The sequence below is a fragment of the Oryctolagus cuniculus genome, chromosome 14 (assembly GCF_964237555.1).
Source record: "Oryctolagus cuniculus chromosome 14, mOryCun1.1, whole genome shotgun sequence".
NCBI classification, from domain to species: domain Eukaryota; kingdom Metazoa; phylum Chordata; class Mammalia; order Lagomorpha; family Leporidae; genus Oryctolagus; species Oryctolagus cuniculus.
The window spans coordinates 31,831,545-31,852,088 of record NC_091445.1 but is presented as its reverse complement, the minus strand read 5'-3'; the positions used below and the strand labels follow the sequence as shown (position 1 = coordinate 31,852,088).

Genomic DNA, 20,544 nt, shown 5'->3' with positions numbered 1-20,544 from the left:
TGGTGGTCTTCTCCCAGGTCTACAGGGGAACACCTGGGAGTTGGTTTGTCTGCTGGCACAGAAAGGCACTCCTGAATGCAGGCCAGGAGTAGGCTCTGTCGCCAGCCAGCATGGCGGAGGCCCCAAGAGTAGCTTCTGAGTCCCTCAATACCGCAGCTTCCTGCGATATTTCTATTAATTCCTTGCATTTCTGCTGCCGTGCCTGATCAATTAGGCTCCACAATGGCAAGTGCGTTGACCTTGTCACGTAACTATCCCACGATGCCGCCCCTCACCACAGGGAGGTGGCAAGAGGAACGTTTACAATTTTGCATGGCCCAAGATCCACAGCTGGGGAATCACTGCTAGGCACTTCAGCTGATGGGGCCTCTGGGAGCTATCTGTCTTCTCGGCACTCTTGAATTCTAACAGCCATGTGGTGCAAAGCAAAGGAACCGATCGCATTCTGCATGGGGCTGGGATTCAGCCTCTCCCCATCCACCCTGCGAGGAGGGGTGATGGAGGCTTGGGGATGGAACGGAAGCCGGGGTACTCTGGGGAGCTGGGATCCACAGCGATGGGTCTCCTCTGACAGCCACCAGGGCCCTGCCTGGCCGCGGGGCTCCTTTGGCTTCTAGAGGGGGTGGGGGGCTCTTGGAATGGCCTTGCCTCGGGGACCACCCAGTGTGAAGAGGAAGCTGCCCTGGAGGAATCTGGCTGCTTTTGGGAAAGCAGAGTGGCCACAGCCCCACGAGAAAGGGGTAGAGGAAAAAGCCCACAGCTTGCTACGTGTGCACCCTTATTTGAGAGGCAAAGCAATAATGGCTACACAGTGGCACAGCTCTTTCAGATTTACAAACTCAGGGAGTCCAACTTGGGGTGAGAACCTGGGTCTCCCAGCGCCCAGTTGGGTGCTCATTTCACCACCAGATGCCCTAGAGCCCGGTGCCATTGGCCTCATGACGGCAGTCCACGCACACCAGACCTGGGGTGTCAGGAAAGGCCTTTGTTTGGACTCAGAATTCACAGGGGCGGCCACTTAATGCTCTGGGTGGAAACTACTCACATCCAGGCTGTCTGCCGGCACCACCGCCACGCTCTGCCTGGAGAGACCCTGGCCGGAGCAGGCTGTGTGGTGACGTGCAGTCTCCCCCACGCGTTTGGGGGGCGCCATCCTTTCCTCCCGGGCAGTGTGGTTCCAGGCCGAGAGCCACCCTTCCTGGGTGACGGTGGCACCTGGTGCTCACTAACCAACGTCAATAAAAGCACAGGTTGTCTGGGAGGGAGGCCGGGCCAGAAACCAAACCCGCTGGAGAAGAGGCTGCGGCTGCCCAGAGAGCGCTGCTGTTCAGGGAGCCAGGGCGTTGACTGTTCAGGTCCAAGATCAGGCCTGAGGAAGGCTGACGAGCACACGGGAGTCTCGGGTTTGGCGCCGTGAACAGCTCAGCGGCGCACAAGGCCTGGGGGCTGGGGGGCACACACCTCCACGGTGGTGTCCTAGTAGGTTCACCTGCCATCCCCAAATATCCCTCCCAGCCACCGTTCTCCCTTAGATCTTTGTGTTGTGTCTAAACAAATTCTGCTGTGGAAACCAAAACCCCCCAGAAAACCCCACAACACACACACACACACACACACACACACAACCTGGCAAACAGCCCATCCACTCAGGGCACTAGGAGGTGAACTACATTTTGGTTTTGATTTTCTCAACAGAAGAAGTGGTGACTGGACTGGCAGCGCCGCCCGCCCGGAGCCCAGCAGCTGAATTACAGAGGCCCAGGACATCATTTTGGGCCCGCTGCATCCGAGGAGGCGTTCCCACGGAAATCCCGCCTCCCCTTTCCTCCGTCCAGATTTATATGGAAAAGGAAAAGAAATACAAACACGATGAAAAGATGAAACAAGACCAGGCACGGTTTGCTACAAATATTGGACATTTATTATAAGAATACAGTAAAAAGAGGTTCTGCAGACCCACGAGTGGTAACTGGTCTGGTGGAGAAGAGGAGGCTATTCCAAAATGGTCCAAGTTTACAAAAATGATGACACCATGTCTTTAAAAAAGATAGAAAACAAACACCCTATAGTGTTAGCCAAAGTCCAGAGCGAATTTCTTCTGAATGTAAAAACTGACATAAATAAATAAGTGTTAAATACAGATTGCATGAAAAAATGGTAACAGGCTAACTGCTTTATCTATTTAGCGCTCATTCATTTTTCAAAAACGCGTTTACAAAGCCAGATAACCCCCCTCCCCAAGGCCTGGTTTGTACATTTTACACGTGCACGTGTCAGAAGACGCACCCAATTTCCAGTGTTTCTTTTACCCACTTCACAAATATATTATTTTAAAACAACAGCAAAAGATCGAAGGTGCTTTAACCTGACATGAAACTGACCATACGTTGGCACTGAAAGAAACCTTTGTAAACCACAGGATGGCTTTGCACAGAATGCAGCAGGCAGCACCGCACAGGGGGCTGAGGGCAGGCCCCATTCCCAGCCCTCACCCTGGCCTCAGCTTCTGTTAAAGGGAGAGCAAACAACTCAAAGAATTCCATCTGCACAGCCCACTCGCTGCGCGGCTGTGCCAGGAAAATGGTCAGGTGGCCGTGGGCACCGTGCGTATGTGTGTTTTGTCCTTGCTTTCAATTTGCTTGGGTTCCTGAGAAAGTCAGTGCTATTCCTGGGACTCTGACAACCTGATGTTATCTGCCTTTCCTTCACCTATGTAGTAGTGCTGACTCTAACTTCAGTGGGTTCTGACTTCTTAGGGCGGTCACCTGGAGAAGCCGGATTGAACCAAGAAAACACAGACGCACACAGGGTGTGACACCACCACCGACCCACACTGTACCGAGCTGCCCATCAGCCTGCTAAGTGAATGTGTTTACGCGCAAGCAGCCAAGGAGGCTGCTTCAGGGCGAGACCTCAGGGGTCCCTGAAGGGTGAGGAGCAGTGGCCCGTGGAAAGAATGCGCCTGGCCCGGGAGTCTGCCTGGGTCGCAGGGCAGGAGGAGGTGCTGTCCTGTGGAGCGAGGGGCGGGGCTCAGCATGGGGAAGGGAGTCTCCTGCCTGTGGGTACTTTGGTCATGGATTTGGAGGACATGAGCTCCCTCCCTACCAGTTTCCTTTTCCGTTTGGTTTTGCTTTCATAACTGGATCTACACGTGGGGCTGGCTTTAGAATCAACACTTAGAAGGTATCCTTGTTACAGGAGATCAGGTGAACCTTGTAAAACAACCTCTTTGGCACCGAAGCCAAAAAAACACAGTGGAGGGCCTGCAATCTAAGGAGGTAGCGGGACACGCGAGTGTGCTTCTGTTGGAATGGGTCCTCTGATCGCAACTGAAGCACACAATTCAAGCTGGCAGGCGGTGGGCGTCCACAGCGTCCCACCGTCTAAATCCAAGAACTGCTGTCCTTGGTGGGAGGAGAAAGCAGTCAGACCGTGCACGGCCCTCGGCACTTGTCCACGGCAGCCCGGCGCACCGCAGAGCACACAGGCACATGTGTGTCTAGCAAGTCAAATTATTTGTCAGAGAATTCCTGTGTAAGGTGGTGGTTCTTTTTTGTTGTTTTGTTTCCTGGCTGGGCTTAAAAATACACAAAAGCATGCACTGGTGAGCTGGCAGACTGCCGGATGGTGCTTTAAAGGAGGGGCTCATTAACAACGGGTTCCAGACGCGTGTCCAGCTCCTCGGGTTTTGAACACAGGGCTCTGAGAGAACGGAGGCCCACTAGGGGAGGGAGTTTAGTTTTCTGCTTTATAAAGATTGTTCTGGCAATTCGAAAGAAGACCCCAAGGCTGCACTATTTGACGAGAGCTCCATGAAGGAGATATTAACAATGGGAGTCTGGGCTCATATGCAATTGCTTTTCATATTCGGGTTTTTGCTGCTCCAATGGGGGGGACTGAGGTTTCTTTTCCACGTCATCTTACATTTATCTTGTGTGTTCAGGACACTGACAGTGCCCGCTGATCCAGGTGTGATGTGTGACCTGATGAACCGGAAGGGGGTTTTAAACTGACAACAAAGGGTAGAGTGGTGTTCCTGTGGTTTGCTTTCATGGCTATCATTCAAAATCTGGCTTCTTGCTACGGCATTTGGAATGTGCTTTGTTCCGATCCCGAGGACACTGCCCGTAAGTAGAACACCAGGTGCGATGCGTGGCTTTTTAGAAAGGGCACTGCTCTGGTCGACCGTCAGGGAAGCACTGATGTTTTCATACAGAGGTGCTTGCGGTCGGTGCCTCTAGGTAGGCTGGCTTGTTTTGAACTTAAGGCTTCCTATTTGCTCCCCTCTTTCCTGAAATTATGGAAAACCCCTTAACATTGCATAACTGAAATAGCTTCAGACGTGGTGGTAAGAGGAGTGTGACGGATACAACAGAAGCGTTGGCATCGCACGGTGGGGAGGAGGAACTGTGTGCGGGGGTGAAGGACAAATGACTATTGTTAGTGGTGGCTGGCTCTCTGAGGGGCGCTCACCTGATCTGTGAGTTGGGCAGGTCCACAGGCTGCTGACCTTGTTGTTCCAAGAGTATCTCCCAAGAGCCTCTGCTGCTAGTGCCACTCACAGCACACCTGCCACCAGCTCACCCTGTCTACAGCCAGGACTAGAGCCAGAAGTCTTAGTATTCTATGCGGCGCCCACCACCACCGGGCCTCTCCCATTCTAGGTGTGTCAGGGCCTGGGAGGTCCGTCTAAGGCGGGGGCCCCCGAGCACCCCATGAGAAACTCTGGTGGAGGCCAATCATGGCATTGCCAGACATAAACCAGTGATAAAGGCTTTTCTGCTTTGGCAAAGTGAAAGACTGAAGATGAGAAAAGAAAAACACTAGTCAGAAGTCAAAAACAAAGACCAGAAACCAGCAGCTACCAGTGCTCACTGGTAGGATGTCTCAGACGCTCACGAGAAGCTTCCGCAACGCCTGAGAGCGAGGGGGAGCGTGAAGTTCTGCCGCTGGAACTGCTGTCACACTTGCTACTACACCTGCACCTTGCCGGCCTCAATGGGGATGGCTGGGAACTAGTTTATGAAGTCAAGGCTTTGGCGTGGATCCCAAACAGCCTAGTGCTGAGGTTCTTCAAGTTTGTTGGCAAGGAGGGAAACTATATTTGTCTTCCTGTCACAACTACAGACGGCTGCAAGGTAGGTTTTCTCTAATAAAATGGAAAAGTGGAGCTTTGCCAGCAACTTCTCTGCAATCCTGGCTGCCCTGGCTCTGGGCGTGCTTCCCACTGGAAGCTTGGGGAATGGAGTGAACCAGCGTCGTGTCTGCGGCCTCACTGACAAGGCAAGGTAGGGTGACTCGGATTCAACGGTGGCTGCCTCTGGAGATTACAGGGTGTATACAGAAAACCAAGCTACTATCCACTCAGTGCCCTTGAAGAAACTGCTGCAGGCATTGAGAAGTGTGTAACACCTCTAAGGGGGGCAGGAAAGCCCTCAAAGCTCCTTCGAGGACGGCTTCCCTTACCGACGCCGTGGGCGTCAGCTGGAAGGCGACATTCTGCAGTGGGGTGTCCTTGCTGCTTGGCATCTCTCCCCTGCCTCCCTCTCTCCTGTCCCTTTCTCTCTCGCCGCAGCCACACTGCGCACTGGTTGGCTTTGCGATGTCACTGAGACTCCGCTCCCTCCAGTGTCACAGGACAAACAAGGAACCCTGCTCCCGAGCTGAGATCTTCCTGCCTCCCCGCTGGATCTGATGTCACGCTGAGCAGGGCTCCGTGCAGCCCCTCTCTAGAGGTAGCCGGCAGCCCTGGGCTCACCTCAATGAAAAGGGAAGTCAGGTTGCTCCTTTAGGAGACTGTAGCTCCCGCTAAGCCCAGATACAGCTAAAGGTTTCCAGTAAAATCTGAATAACCGCTGACCTTAGTTTAAGAAACACGAACTATCGCTAATGCAAACCTAGAGAGACTTGGGTGATCGCCTTGGAAGCCCATGATCACCACTAAGCGAACCCATGAGCGCCGCGCAGCGCCACCACTGAGCAGGGGTGGGAACTGCAGGGAGAGGAGGGCAGTTTGTTCCCGGGAGGGCCCGCAGGCCGCCAGGGACCCTTTCGCCTCTTCTCGCCCTGATGGCATTTTAATTTCCTGCAGGACAGGCTCTGGCCTCACGGCATAGTCTTCCTCAGGTTTCGTGGCGACGCTGTTCAAGTCTCTGTTCTGCTTCAGCTTTCCCAGACTCCCCGCAGGGCTGCCAACTCCAGCCCCAGAATGCCGGGCTCTGCCCTGCCCTCCGCTGCCTTGGGCCTGGCTCCGCCCCTTCTCAGCCTGCCTGCCTCCCGTGCGCTTCATGGGATTTCTCCACCGCCCAATTATCTCAGACATTCTTAGGAAGCAACGTGATTCTTAACGCACAGGGCAGAACGTAATCTCGGACTCGGAGCTGGGCAGCCGGGTGGTTGTCACGGGCTACTGTTTCCGTAGGTTGAGTTGTGGCCAAGGTGCCAAGTGTGCACACTTGCATTAGGCTTTAGAGGAGAAATGCATGGATCCTAGGACTATAGCACTATCTCCTCCAAGTAGCTAATCTTGGTACATGGAATCTGACTTATTAAACTGCAGTATCTTCTTTTGCAGAAATAAATATTCAGTTGTGAGTTCTCCCAACTAAAAGTGTATTCAGACTTGGCAGGAAACTAACCAAAAGGGAGAAAAATAAATAAAATTAAAATATTGAGTCAAACGATTTTGACAGGCACTAAGGAAATCAGTTATTAATAATAGAGGTAACACTTTATTTTAATGGTAAACTTTCATGCTAACTTAATAGTATAATGGCAACGTAATAGGGATTCACTTTCACATAAAATCTTTGATTCCATTTAATGAAGGTATTACCACAGAACAAATCGCCCGGGGCTCTTTTTCTTGGGCAGGGCTGTGTTTTGTGCAAGCTGGCCTCTCCGTGGGAGAGCCAGTCCTTCCAGGCCTCAGAACCCCCAGTCTGCTGCGGCCCCAGGCAGGGTGGGGTGAGAACCCCTTTCCAGAAGCTAGCAGAGGACCCTGGCCACGAAGCAGTGCACGCAGTGCAGTGTTCGGGCGCAGTCTTCAAACCCCTGGTGCTCACAGGAACTAACCAGACAGCAGTGCGACTAAAAGAGCTCCGAACAGTGCTGGCATGCATCACTGTGTTCTAAGCGCTGCTCAGCCCACCGCAAGGGCCTGGGTGTGTGGCTTAGACAAGCAGTCTTCAAAAAGTTTGCAAAAATGCACAATTTGAAACAACTGTGCAAGGATTTCAGAGTTTTCCACCACAATAAAGGTATCATTCAATCCCATTTTCTGTGGTCTTCCTGAAGACCCCCACCTTACAACTACAACATCTTCTTCTTGCCACAGTCTGACACCAGTATTGGGAAGCCTTAGTGATGGCAGTGGCACTAATCAGACTTTAAAAGCCCACACGGTGAAGGGAATATAAAATATAACATAGACAAGAAGACCATGTTGTGGTGTAAAGGAAATTAAAAGTATCTCAAAGATAAAACATTTTATTTTCTTTTCAAAATAACCCTAAAAAACGGAAACAAGTGGGAACTGTGCACTGAATAGCACCTCACACAACTGCACTCCTGGGGCAACCTTGTCTTGGGGCTGAAACAGTGCCCTCTGGGGGTGGGGAGGACCAGTGCCCATACTGACCCTGGGAGTTTAAACAGTAATCAGAGACCCGCTTCCAAAAATTTGTAAAATTAAAATGCTGTATTAGTTCTTAAAAAAAAAAAAAAAAAGAAATGTTCAGCCAGACTTGTTAACCCTTTATAACTATTTGGCTTTGGGAAGAAACCTTCGACTATGTGGAACATGAAATTCATTTAATTCATTTTAAGTTTCACATGTTGGGAACACAGGGTAAATGACGTGCTACCGACATATTTCTTACAAAGAAAGTCTCCTTAGTGAGTCAAGGTAGAAAAAAATGCAAGTGAAAGCTGGACTGCCTGTGTTGACCGTCCCCCCCACCCTGCCCAATAAATACATGTACGATAATATGAGAGGAACTAGACAGTAGTGCAACTCTTGGATAATCTGTTAACTAAGGTTGGTGACCGGACTCAATCACATCCAGACCAGTGACAACTGTGGTTACGACTGTTGTCTCACTACACAAGCCTCAGGATTTCGTGCATTTGTGAAAGCTCCTTCCCCTACATAAACTTGGGAATTTAGAACAGTATGTGTGTGCTTTCGGGGTATGGATTAGCTTCCTAAAGTACATAATCCCAATAATTATCAGTGACAGAAGGGGTGAATAAATTATGCTCCATGCACAACAAAATTAACAGTAAAAAATGGTTTGCAGAAGCTTTTCTTAATGCATGTGCCTATATCAAATTTAATATTCCATACAACTGATAAGATCTTGAAAGACTCCCAATGAGTTATTAATCTTGAACTGTACCACTGCCTGCTTTGGGACAAAGCATAAAATAGAATTTAAATGCTGCAGATGTCATGATGTTTTGCAAAGCTTTTTAATTTAAGCACAGAGTTATGATGTGAATTGCAAATTCCAACAGCCTGGATGAGTGAAATATCAATGCCATGTTCATTCTTTATGCCAGAATGCAAGGATTAAGCTTCAGGTCTTGTTCAGAAAATTAAAGCCAAAACCATCATTCTCTCTCTTTCCCGAGAGCTTGGCACTGAGGCTGCTAAGTGATGGAAGACTGCTTTCTTTAAACAAAGAATATTACAAACAGAGCTTCACTTGGAAATACTGAAAGGGGTACAGACGTCCCATCTTGTTCTTACTTCTGAAGGCTGGCAGGTGCCTGAAGGCCACAGCACTTAATTCAGGAGTCCCGGCTTGGATCTACCATGGTATGCGCATCAAGAGAAAGGTCCATTTACTCACAAGACTTGAAAGAAGGGGGAGTCATGCTGAATCAAATGAAGTAGCCTTGTATATCACAACATGTTTTTAAGGGAAACTTGATTAGGATCTCATTGGGGTCTAAATGGATTAGCCATTAACGGTGGAAAAACTCTGCAAGGAGGCTGAAATGATAGACACCAGTCATTTTTGTCTTCAGAACACCTTTATGGTCTGAAGCACTGGTGTGAGGGCCGTGCAATGACACTCAGGGGTCGCACACAGCTGGGGAGGGAAGCTCTTCCAACACACGGACACCAGGTCATCACGAAGGTGATCATCGGGGTGCAGGCCTGCGAACTTACAAAAGGCAGCACCGCAGGCTGGGTGTGCTCCTGAGCGGGACTGTCTCCATCCTGACAGGCAACTGCACACCACCACAGGCTAAGTTCCTCAGAGGCAGCTAGAATCCGGCTCCACGGAAGCCTTGTTTGAACTCTGTGTGGTACTTTGTCCACATAGAACTCCTTTAGCACTGCCCTCACATCTGTAAGCTAGTACGGATCCCGGGGCGGAGGGCAGAACAGGGGCAAAGGAAGGGGAGAGAGTGGGAACAAGAGGGCTGTGCATAGGTCTTTTCCCTTTCACTATTCACTTGACTTCCAAACCATCCACTTTATACACACCTGCCCTGGTAGTGTGTGTGTGCACTGTGCACATCTGTATGGACACACACACACACACACACACACACGTGTTTGGAATCAGGAAATTTTGACAGCTCCCAAAAGCAGTACAAAGAAAGAGAATTACATTCTGGTTGCCTCCTCTGGGGTGGAGGTACTCAAGCAGATGTATTGCTGGTGTTTCTGTGGGTTTGGGCTGTGTAGTGTGTCCAGATACGTTTTTGTTACTCTTGTCTAAGAGTTCCTGAACAGAACCTGTTCTTGAGAATTCAGACCGCAGACTGCAAAGCTCGCTGGACGCGTGTGTGTTTGTAAAGGCGTCGCTCTGAGGAGGAGGCAGACTGTGGCTTCTGTCCCTCCTCTGCTGGATCACCCAGCGCCCAGAGCTGCCTGCCCTGCGCGCCGCCCGCCCACTGGGCCGCCCCACCCCGCCCGGGAGAGCGGCTGCCGCAGCTCTAACTTGGGTTCCGGGTTCTGGCGCCCACGTGAGGAGGGAGAAGAGAACCTTGGGAAGAATGCAGGAGCACGGGGAGTCTCACGCTGGGCTTCCGTGTCTGGCAGGAAAACAAAGACAGGCCCGGGAGGCCCAGCCAGTTCCCGGTGTTAGATTCCCTGTGCAGGGATAATCTTGCTTTGGCGGCCTGGAAAGCCCGCTGCGGCGGGGCCCCGCGCGACTTTTAGCACCAAGGGCGCAGGGTCCATGGCGGAGCGCGGCGGCCCACGCCCCGCGCCCGGAGAAGACAGCGGCCTGGGGTGTGCAAAGGCAGCCTCACGCCCTTCCCACCCCGGCGCCCGTGCTCTATTTAGAAGCTTCGAGTGGCAGGACGGCTGTGGCTAGCTAAGAAAGCCCTTGGCGGGAGGTCTGTGTCCTCAACAGATTTGCTTCTGACTTTTTTTTTTTTTTTTTAGAGTGGAACGTGTTTTTAGAAACCCAGTTAATAGAAAACCAATCACCTTAGAAGACTGGCTGCAGGGAACAAGGTGTCAGCTGGTTGTTACTGGGACACCGGCGCCGGCCCGTCCCTATGAGAGTCTCCTCTTGATGATGGTGAGCTCTTTCTGAAGTTCACTGAACTTGGGGCGGTTTTCAGGCTTATAATCCCAACACTTCATCATGATCTTAGAGATGTCTTCCGGACAGTGCTGAGGGGCTGACATCCGGTATCCTGAAGGCCCACGGGGAGAACAGAGGATGGAGAATGGTGGTCAGATGCAGGGTTCACACAGGACACCGGGAAGTTTATGGGTGTATGATGGAGGGAACAAACCGATGTCTCAACACCACAGAGCTATGCACTTTTGGTGGAATCTTTGGTCTGTTCATTTGTTCATATATGTGTCACATCTGTCATGGGTAAATGCATATTTCAGTTGCTCTAAGCATCTGCTTTTAGAAGTAGATGCTGTGGGCAGAGTTTTTGGAAAAATCATCTCTATACAATCTGGTTTTGAGGGTGAAGACAGGATGAGGCGTTCATAGACACCACAGCTCACGGCGACGGGAAATGACTGGGGGTCAGACTCTGTCACAGTCTGAGCTGTGGCAGTGTTCTGGCAGTGTGTGGAGGAGGGAGGGAGAGGGGTAGGAAGGCGCCTTCCTGCACCCCTGCTCTCTGTGGAGCCTGTGCTAGGGCACTGCCACTTAGCCACAGCTTCTTCTTGGCCGCCAGCTGTGGACCTCCCAGGTGTTTGTCAGTGTCCCCATCCTTAGCTACCCCACCACTGACCTGGCTTCTTCAAGAAGTGTCACCAAAAATCTCAGAACCGTCTCCATCTGCAGTGTTACTAAGGGGATTATCTGGCAGAGAATGAAATGCGGGAAGTGGGGAAGACCCCCTAATTGCTTCTTTGAAGACCTGGTTGGCACAACTCTGTGGGTTCAGGGAGGCAGGGAGGGCCGCAAGCGAAGCCTCCAGCTGTCTCTTGTTAAAGTGTGGGACTCCTTTCAAATGCACATGTGTGTGGGGTGTGGATCAGGGGCCCAGCATCCCTGTGGTTCAGGAGCAGTGGATCTCACACCCCTGCTCTGCACTTCGGCACCCAAACAGTACTGCAGGCCCCCGTCCTGGCCACGTCACCAGCACGCCAGCCCCGGGTCTGTGGCTCACCTCTTTCCACTTGCTCTCGTGCTTGTTGGTTTGTCATTCCAGGGTAAGGACAGACTCCTAAGCTGAATGTCTCCCAGAGGAGGATGCCAAAGCTCCACACGTCACTCTCAGAGCTGTATCTCCCTAGCAGGGGAACAACAAACACACCCAGGTAAGGCCCAGTAGACAAGCAGTGACCTTCTGTGGTTATGGAGGTCAATGTCAGCCACACAGCAACACATTTAACCCAAAGGGTCCTGTTCTCATCATTGATTTGACATCCTAGTACAAATGACATTACTAACAACATGTGGTGTAGCAGGTAAAGCTGCTGCCTGGGATGCCAGTGTCCCATGTGTGCCAGTCCGTGCCCTGGCTGCTCCACTTCCAATCCAGCTCCTTGTTAGTGGCCCGGGGAAAGCAGCTGAAGATGGTCCAAGTGCTTGGGCATTTGCTGTCCACAAGGGAGACCTGGATGAAGCTCCTGGCTTTAACCTGGCTATTGCGGCCATTTGAGGAGTGCACCAATGGATGGAAGATTCTGTCTTCCGTGCCCCGCCCCCTGTAGCTCCGACTTTCAAATATATAAATAAATCTTTAAAGAACTATATCACCAATGAAATGAACAGTCTTCAGGCTGCTGGTTTAATCAAACCAGCTACCAAATCGCTCCCCTCCCTTCCCTACCATGAACAAAAATCCAGCCAGCACACCGGCTTACTTTCCCTGTACTATCTGAGTGAGATGGATGGCTTTGATAAAGAAGACTCACATTTTGTACACATCAATGCCTAAGAGATTAAATAGTTGGATTCCTGCAATTTTGTCTTCTGCCTGCATCATTTTCTATCCACTAAAATTACAAACAAACTTAAAGCAATAAGGAAAGTTTCTTAACTTCAAGTTTTTACTCATCACTGTTTACAGATATTCTTACATGCTTAAAGGTCTCATTTTCCCCACTCATAGTTTCATTTACGGAAAACATATTTTTCTCTGTGTTTTGAATAGAGTGGAAATTAACATAGCTGGCTGATAAAAACGGCTTCTTTAAATTACATGGTGCCTCATTTTGTCAAAGTATCGTGGTGCACCTGTTTTACTGAGCTACATGAGCTGGGCTCTTGGGATTTTTCTAGAGAGGCACACACAGAGATTAAAAGCCCCACACAAGCTATCTTCTGGACATAGGTGTGGGATCGAGGAGGGGAATCGAAAAGTCCTTTCCAGGCTCCGAGGGGCTGAGTTCCCAAGACTTTCCCACCATACTTGTAGTTTTATTTAACTTTCCATGTACCACCATAACCAGACTTCATCTGCAATGCTGTTAATGATTTCTTAAATGACTTCATTTTCTGTCCCTCTTGTCTACCTTAACTCTGCCATGCTGGGATTTTCAAATGCCCCTCTGTGGGGAGCAACTGGGAGCAACTCGGACTAGACTAAGTTACTGGAATTAAGACTTATTCTATGCATCTGCTTTCCCACAATATGGCGCTGAGAAGGGAAACAGCTTCTACACAGCTGCCTCCAGTTCAACCAATAAACTGTGGGACCTGCTCCTGATTGGAGGAGAGCAGCGTACTCGGCATGTGGGTAGCAGAGTTGGGATTGGTGGAAGGACTATAAAGGAGGAGAGAGACGGCATGCACCAGGAACATCTAAGGGGAACACCTGTGCAGCCCCCGAGAGAGCCAGCCGGCGGTGTGCCGCTCCCCCGCGGAAGTGGGGAATGTGGCAGGGGGAACCGCCCTTCCACGGAGGTGGAAGGGTTGGTAGCCAACCTGGGAAGAACCAGCAGCAAACCCGGGGAGGGCCGAGCAGATGAAAGAACAGCGCTTCATGTGTCGTTCCTCCATGAAGAGGGGGAGCGACATAATGGTGCCGTGACTCGGATATGAAGCCTAGGCAGGGTTTAGTGTCGTTCCTCCATGAAGATGGGGAGCGACACCCCTCTACCAAAATGTTGGGCTCCTTTAAAGTAGTATGGCCTTTTGTCAGTAATGTGAGAAGGGATAAGCCTGTGCTATTGTCCCTGCTCCGGGTGGGGAGTGTACTTGCTGTCAGCTCCAGCTGTGTGAATTAGCTTCCTCCTTAGTAGACAGTAATTATGGACATTGACTATGCTGTTTGGAAAGAAGATTAGCTTTCTTGTCTGCATATCAACTCTCTTCATGTTTGGCATCCAGTAATTTAATACTTTTCATGAGAGTCATTCAAGAGCTACAAGTTAAAAATGATTCTTAAAAAAGCCTAAGTTATAGAGAGTCAAATGTCTTGTATTTTGAGATAATACCTGGGCTCAGATCAAGAACGGCATAAGCCAAAGTTACATTCTGAAAATGAAAGCTTATGGCTTAATTCCATAATCTTGTCAGTAACACAACTGTATTGTGTCTTGCCATTTCTCCATCTCTCATGTGATCCTCATAGGGGGACGGTACTGTGACTCTCATCTTATAAATTAGGAAATATAGACAGAGAGAGCTGGGCACGGCAAGATCCTGCAGCTCATGACATAATTGGTAGGGGAGCCTGGTGCTGATGGGTAATCCAGGGCTCTCCTCTGCAAAATCCTGCCTCCCTAGCATTTCACAGCATCCTTAGAGGCAACGCCCTAATTACACTGGAGGGTACAAAATAACCCGTGACAATGGAAACACGTCTTTTCCATAATTGGTAAGCAGGGGACTTTACTTCTTAGCTGGAGATTGGTATTCTGTTTGCCCGGTATAAACACAGAACCTTAGGTGACAGCTGTGACTAATGAGTTAGCAATGGACACAAACAGGCTATTTGTGTATGTGTATATATGTGTGTATGTGTGTGTGTGTGTGTGTGTGTGTGTTTTGGGGGGAGATATATACAAATTAATGGCTGAGAAACCTCTGAGAACATGAGAGTATGATAAAAAGAATTACTTCTAGGAAGAGGAATTATGTGGCTAGAGGTAGGAAGAGGGACTTCTATTTCATTGTATGGCCTTTAATCTTGCTTGATTAAAACAAAAGATAGAAATGACAAAAAAATTAATAAAATTAACCCTAGAGCCCTATGCCAAAGGTTCAGGGAGATTCTTGTTTTCATTCTCACTGACCTCATGGGCAACTTGGGCGATGTATCTCACCTCCTCTGGGGCAAGAGGGAAGAAAAGAATCAGTGAACCCTTGGAACTCAGGTAAAATATTACCACCAATCTCAAAATTACATCTAACTAAAGCATGAAAGAAGTATAATAAGAAAAAAGACTTCCACAAGATCTTTGTTTTCACTTGTTTAAACAAGCGCTGGCATGTGGAGCCAATCGTAGGTAATTTTAGCCTCTGAGAACTAAAACAGCTTCCCAGGGTTGCCATGAGGCTTGGAGACTCTTTCAGGAACTCCTTCAATAGACTGAGTGATAAATACTGTAAACTTCTTCCTCATTCTTAGAATAAACACTCCTTCCTTGTCATCTGCTTTTTTCTTCTGCACCTTGCAAAGTTAATACTGAAAATGCCCCTTGCTGCCAACCGAAAACCCTCACACTGGAGTGGGCACTTGGCTTAGTGGTTACGATGCTTGAGTTCCAAACTGGAGTACTCAGCTCTAACTCTAGCCTCCAGCTTCCTGCCAGTGCAGACTCTACGAGGAAGCAGGCATGGATCAAGAGATTGGGTTCCAGCCACCTTGTAGGAGACTTGGATTGTGTTCCTGGCTTTGGCCAGGCTGCTGCAGGCATTTGGACAGTGAACCAGCAGATGGGAGCTTGCTGTCTCTTTTTCTGTCTCTCAAATTAATTAATTAAAATAAAAAAGATCTTCATACTTATTACTTAAAATGCTTTTGTTCTGGCTGTTAGAGGGTTCTGAAATTAGAACTTTGAATTGTAATTACTTTGGTCAACTTGAAATTTAAAACACACACTGATCAAGGGAAAGAATTTTTCTTGGCATAACTATTTCACAGTGAGAGGACTTCTAAAGGCTATATAACATAGAGGAAGTGGCCCACAGGGTTGAGAACTGATTCCAGAGAGCTAGATTTCACTGGTAAGTTTTCAGGGATTCTTAAATCTAATTACAGCTCCCTTGCTGCTTAAAAATATTTTGTCATTTAAAGAAAGCTTTTTTGTAAACACAAGTGTTACAATCCTATCTTCTATGATTACTCTGCTATTTAACAACCACCACCATCCCAGAGAAGACTCACCATAGGTTACAGCGGGGCCAAGTGGGGCTGTCATTTTCTCTGGATTTCTTTTTCATTGTGTTTGAGGTAAGGATTTATTGATTTGAAAAGCACAGTGACAGAGAGAGGAGAGGCACAGAGATAGCTAACTTCCATCTGCTGGTTCACTCCCACAAGTGATCACAACAACGAGGTTAGGCCAGGCCAAAGGTAGGAGTCAGGAACTCCATCCCGGTATCCCATCTGTGTAAAAGGGGCCCAAGCACCTGGGCCATCTTCCACTGCCATCCCAGGCTGCATTAGCAGGAGGCTGAATAAGAAGCAAAGCAGCTGGGACTTGAACAAGCACTCTGATGTGGGATGCCGGAGTTGCAAGCAACAGCTTAACCCATTGTGCCACTGCACTGGCTCCTTCTTTTGTTTCGAAGGCAGAGTGGAATTGGTTTGCACTCTCTAGAAAAACCTTGCTGGCACATGGGAAGACAAACTAAGGGTAAGGATTAGTATCTGAGGTGCTTGGCTCAGTCCCAACCGATCCAATTACATCCCAAACCAGCTACATTCTACAGCTTTGTCTGGCAAACAGTTCGTAATTCCTCAAAAAGGTACATATAAAAATTATCATATAACTCCTAGTATGAGTACAGACCCAGAATAATCGAAAACACAGGTATCTGATAAACCCTTATATGCTACGGTAGCACTATTCACAATAGCCTGAAGGTGAAAACTGCCCAAATATATATCAATAGATGAATAAACAAAGTGTGGTATAGCCATACAATGGAGCATTATTCAGTCTTGAAAAGGAATGAGGTACTGACATATGCTACAGAATGGATGAACCTCAAAAACATTATGTGAAGCCAAAGAAGCCAGGCATAAAAGGCCACATATTATGTGATTCCATTTATATGAAATATCTGGATCAGGTAAATTCACAGAAACAGAAATGCAGACTGGAGGTTGCTAGGGGATGGGGGAGATGAACAGAAAATGCTTCATGAGTACAGAGTTCTAGTTTTGAGTGAAGAAAATGATTTGTAGTTAGATAATGACACTGGTTGCCCAATATTGTGCATTATATTAAATGGCAATGAATTGTTCCCTTTAAAATAGTTAATTTTCTGTTACATGAATCATAACTCAATTCACAAAAAGCTCTATCTGCCTTTAATTTGGTAATAAATTATGGCATTTATAAATGTTACGTTATTTATAAGAAGTAGTCATTTTTCATTTTAAATCAGAGAATCATTTTATGATGTTTTTATTCAAAATATAACTGCACCCAACCATACATCAATGGCCCATATACTGCTTCTCTTAATGAAAATTTATTTTCTAATTTCACTGAAGTATACTCTGGCCTTCCCACTCCAATCCTTTTTTTTTCCCTCTTCTTAAATTCTTTTACTTATTTTATTATGGCCCATTTCATCCCAACCACAGACAATGCAAGCTGCATTTATTTCCAATTACAATGACACATAAAAATTTAAGTGAAAAAAAAGTCCCACTGCTTTAAAGTATAATTCCCATTTCTTTTTTCCCTCAAGATTTATACCTGTTCTGGCAACTGGCATGCTAAGAAACTATGTCGATGTCAGAGTGAGAAACTATAGAACTGACTGACTGAATGTTTTAGGAAGCCAACATCAGATGAGGTTACTGGAGCAACATTCGAAAAAAATGGCCCAGGACCAGAGCAACCCTTACTCTGTATGTTATCTGACTCTTAACAATACTCCTATCTTTGGATAAAAAGGATGCCATAGTTAAAGGTGCTCATAGCACACTGGTCTTTTAATCTAGCCATCTTCCGTGTATAGGCGTCTGATGAATAATCTGAATGAAGCAAGTTTATGCTCATGCCTGATGCAAGGTCTGAACAGTCCCACCTCAACTGTGTTCCTGTAACATTGTGTCTGAATGTTCTGTGCTGACGTCGTCCACTGTTTCCCCCTAAAGGAAAAGCGTCCGTTCTTACCGTAATTAAGAGCTTCTGGGGCCGTCCACTTAATGGGGATCTGCTTTAAGCCAGAAGATGAATACACTCCGCCGTCCTCTTGACGAGACATTCCAAAGTCACTGATTTTCAGGACGTTATTTTCACCGACCAGGCAGTTTCTCGCTGCGAGGTCCCTAGGTTACCAGAAGACATGGAAAACTCCCATCACAACACATAGAAAGCCGCCTTCCCTGTCATGCCTTCCACACTTTGCATGTTTGCATTTGCAGTGGGTTTACAGTGAGGTGAAGAGCGCTCGTGAGCTACCAGTCCTGCCCATCTTTACTGCCATAGGTAAAAATCATCCAGGAAAATATTTGCCAAAGGAATAGGCCACATGCTAGTTTTTCAGAGTCTGGGTTAAAGAGATCACAGAGGAGAGGCTTAGTAAACATCATGGTGCCTCTCCTTGGACTGGCTTTCCTAGAGCACCACTGCCCAACAGAACTTTGTGTGCTGACAGAAAAATATCCTCTCTCAGTGCTGTCCACTAGCAGCCATTAGCTACATGTGACGACTGAACCCTTGCAGTGTGGCTACTTGAATAAGGAACGCAAGTTTTCACCATATAAACCTTTAGTTAAAAGAATTTAAGTAGCAACATGTAGCTACAATCCTTAGAACTTCCCGAAGGGTGGGAAGTTGCTGAAGTCCCAGAGAGGTAGGTAACACTTTCTACTGCATCTGAGACAGGCAACCCCTACACGATGCAAAAAAACCACTCAAAAATTACACAAACAGATATAGCAAAAAAAGTCTACATAAAATGAATATCAAATAATATTTAAACATATTCCCAGTATCAAATATGTAAAATAACAACATCAAGAATGAAAAGAAGTCATACTACTGACTACCGACATTGAAAGGCAAATAATAAGACATTATGAAAAAATTCAGGTCAACAAATTTGACAGTTTAGATACATTTTTTGAAAGTGCAGTTTACCCAAACTGACATAAGTAGAAAGGAGAAATCTAAGCATCTCTGTGTTAATAATGAAAATCAATTTGCCATCAAATCTGCCCCCAAGGACACTCCAATCAAATGGTTTCATTAATAAGTTCTATCAAACATTCATGAAAGAAATATCAATATCATATACACTTTTTCAAAAATCAGATCATTGCCTAACTTGTTGTATAGGGCCAGAACTCTTAACACAAAGCTCGACAAAAAAATTATAAAAATGATTACACAAAAATAGCCCACATGAAGACAGAGCCAAATATCCTTAAACAAAATATAATCAAATCAATTCCAACAATATATAAAATGAATAACAACAAATCAACAACAAAATTCGGTTTATCCTAGTAATGCAAGGTTGATCTACATTGGAAAAGTAATCAATGGTACTCATGTTGATAGAATATAGGAGGTAAAAACACATCATTCCAGTTGATACAGAGAAAACACTGGACAAAATACAACACTCATTCATGATAATGCTGTTAGCTGTGGGGAGCAACTCGGACTAGACTAAGTTACTGGAATTAAGACTTATTCTATGCATCTTCTCTCCCACAATATAGCGCTGAGAAGGGAGAAACAGCTTCTACACAGCTGCCTCCAGTTCAACCAATAAACTGTAGGACCTACTCCTGATTGGAGGAGAGCAGTGTACTCGGCGTGTGGGTAGCAGAGTTGGGATTGGTGGAAGAGGACTATAAAGGAGGAGAGAGACAACATGCACCAGGAACATCTAAGGGGAACATCTATCTGAAGGAACACCTGTGCAGCCCCCGAGAGAGCCGGCCAGTGGTGTGCCGCTCCCCCGCGGAAGTGGGGAAAGTGGCTAGGGGGAACCGCCCTTCCATGGAGGTGGAAGGGTTGGTAGCCAACTCGGGAAGAACCAGCAGCAAACCCGGGGAGGGCAGAGCAGACGAAAGAACAGCGCAGGGTCCTGTGTCGTTCCTCCACGAAGACGGGGAGCGACATAATGGTGCCGTGACTCGGATAGGAAGCCTAGGCAGGGCTTAGTGTCGTTCCTCCATGAAGAGGGGGAGCGACATAATGGTGCCGTGACTCGGATAGGAAACTTAGGAGGGAAGAAACGGGAAGAAGTGGGAAAATACCGGAGAGAGAGACTAGCAAAGAGCCTAGGGAAAAGCCGGACGAAAAAGGTGCCGGAAGAAGCTATTGAAAGCCTAGGCATAGACTCAGATACGGACTACGGGGGGAAGCTGGGAGAAATCTCTAAGGTCGAAAGCGAAAGTGAAAGCTAGAACAAACAGACTTGGATACGGACTGTGGGGAGAAGCCAGGAGAAATGAGAGGGGAATATTGTGGGATAAGAAAAGTTAGGGAAACATACCTGGTAGAGAAAAATGTTAGGGAGGATGAAGCCGCGGGGACAGGCCAAAGCGGAGACGAAAGCTAGCCTTGGGATTCGTCAAGTCAGCCCGGGGAACAAGGGGCGAAAATCTAAAACCAGAGGCGGAGACGCGTGAGCTAGGTTGGAATCCATCAGATTAGCCCGGGGAGCAAAAGACGGGAAGCCAAACCAGGAGCGGAGACTTAAGCTATAGGTTGCATTTCGTCAGGTTAGCCCGGGGAACTTAGACTGAAAACTAAACCAACCGGTGGTGGAAACGTGAGCTAGGCTGTGTGATTTGCGGAAGCCGCCGCGTGCAGAGAGCACGGGGCGTGAATAGATAGGGAATGTGGGGCTAGTGCAAGGCCGTGGTGCGGGCGCGAAGGGGCGCGGAGACCGTGGAGTGCGCGCGCGAAGCCGGGAAGCCGCGCAGATGAGAGAAGCACGGGCTGAAGCGGCT

General features: G+C 47.9%; 1 protein-coding gene across 26 annotated transcripts in view; it reads right to left on the bottom strand.

The window, feature by feature from the left end:
- Window positions 1-1,898: 1,898 nt before the first annotated feature.
- FER (FER tyrosine kinase) overlaps window positions 1,899-20,544 on the bottom strand; it is a 475,696-nt gene continuing 457,050 nt past the window's right edge. For all 26 annotated transcript variants that reach the window (XR_011381954.1, XR_011381952.1, XR_011381953.1 and 23 more), the window contains 3 exons: window positions 17,747-17,901; window positions 11,608-11,730; window positions 1,899-10,665 (listed from right to left, as the gene is read on the bottom strand). Coding sequence is in view for 23 of the 26 variants with exons in the window: in XM_051853925.2 (XP_051709885.1) it covers window positions 10,523-10,665; window positions 11,608-11,730; window positions 17,747-17,901 (421 nt within the window). In the remaining 3 variants the exon portion in view is untranslated. The remainder of the gene's footprint in view (window positions 10,666-11,607; window positions 11,731-17,746; window positions 17,902-20,544) is intronic.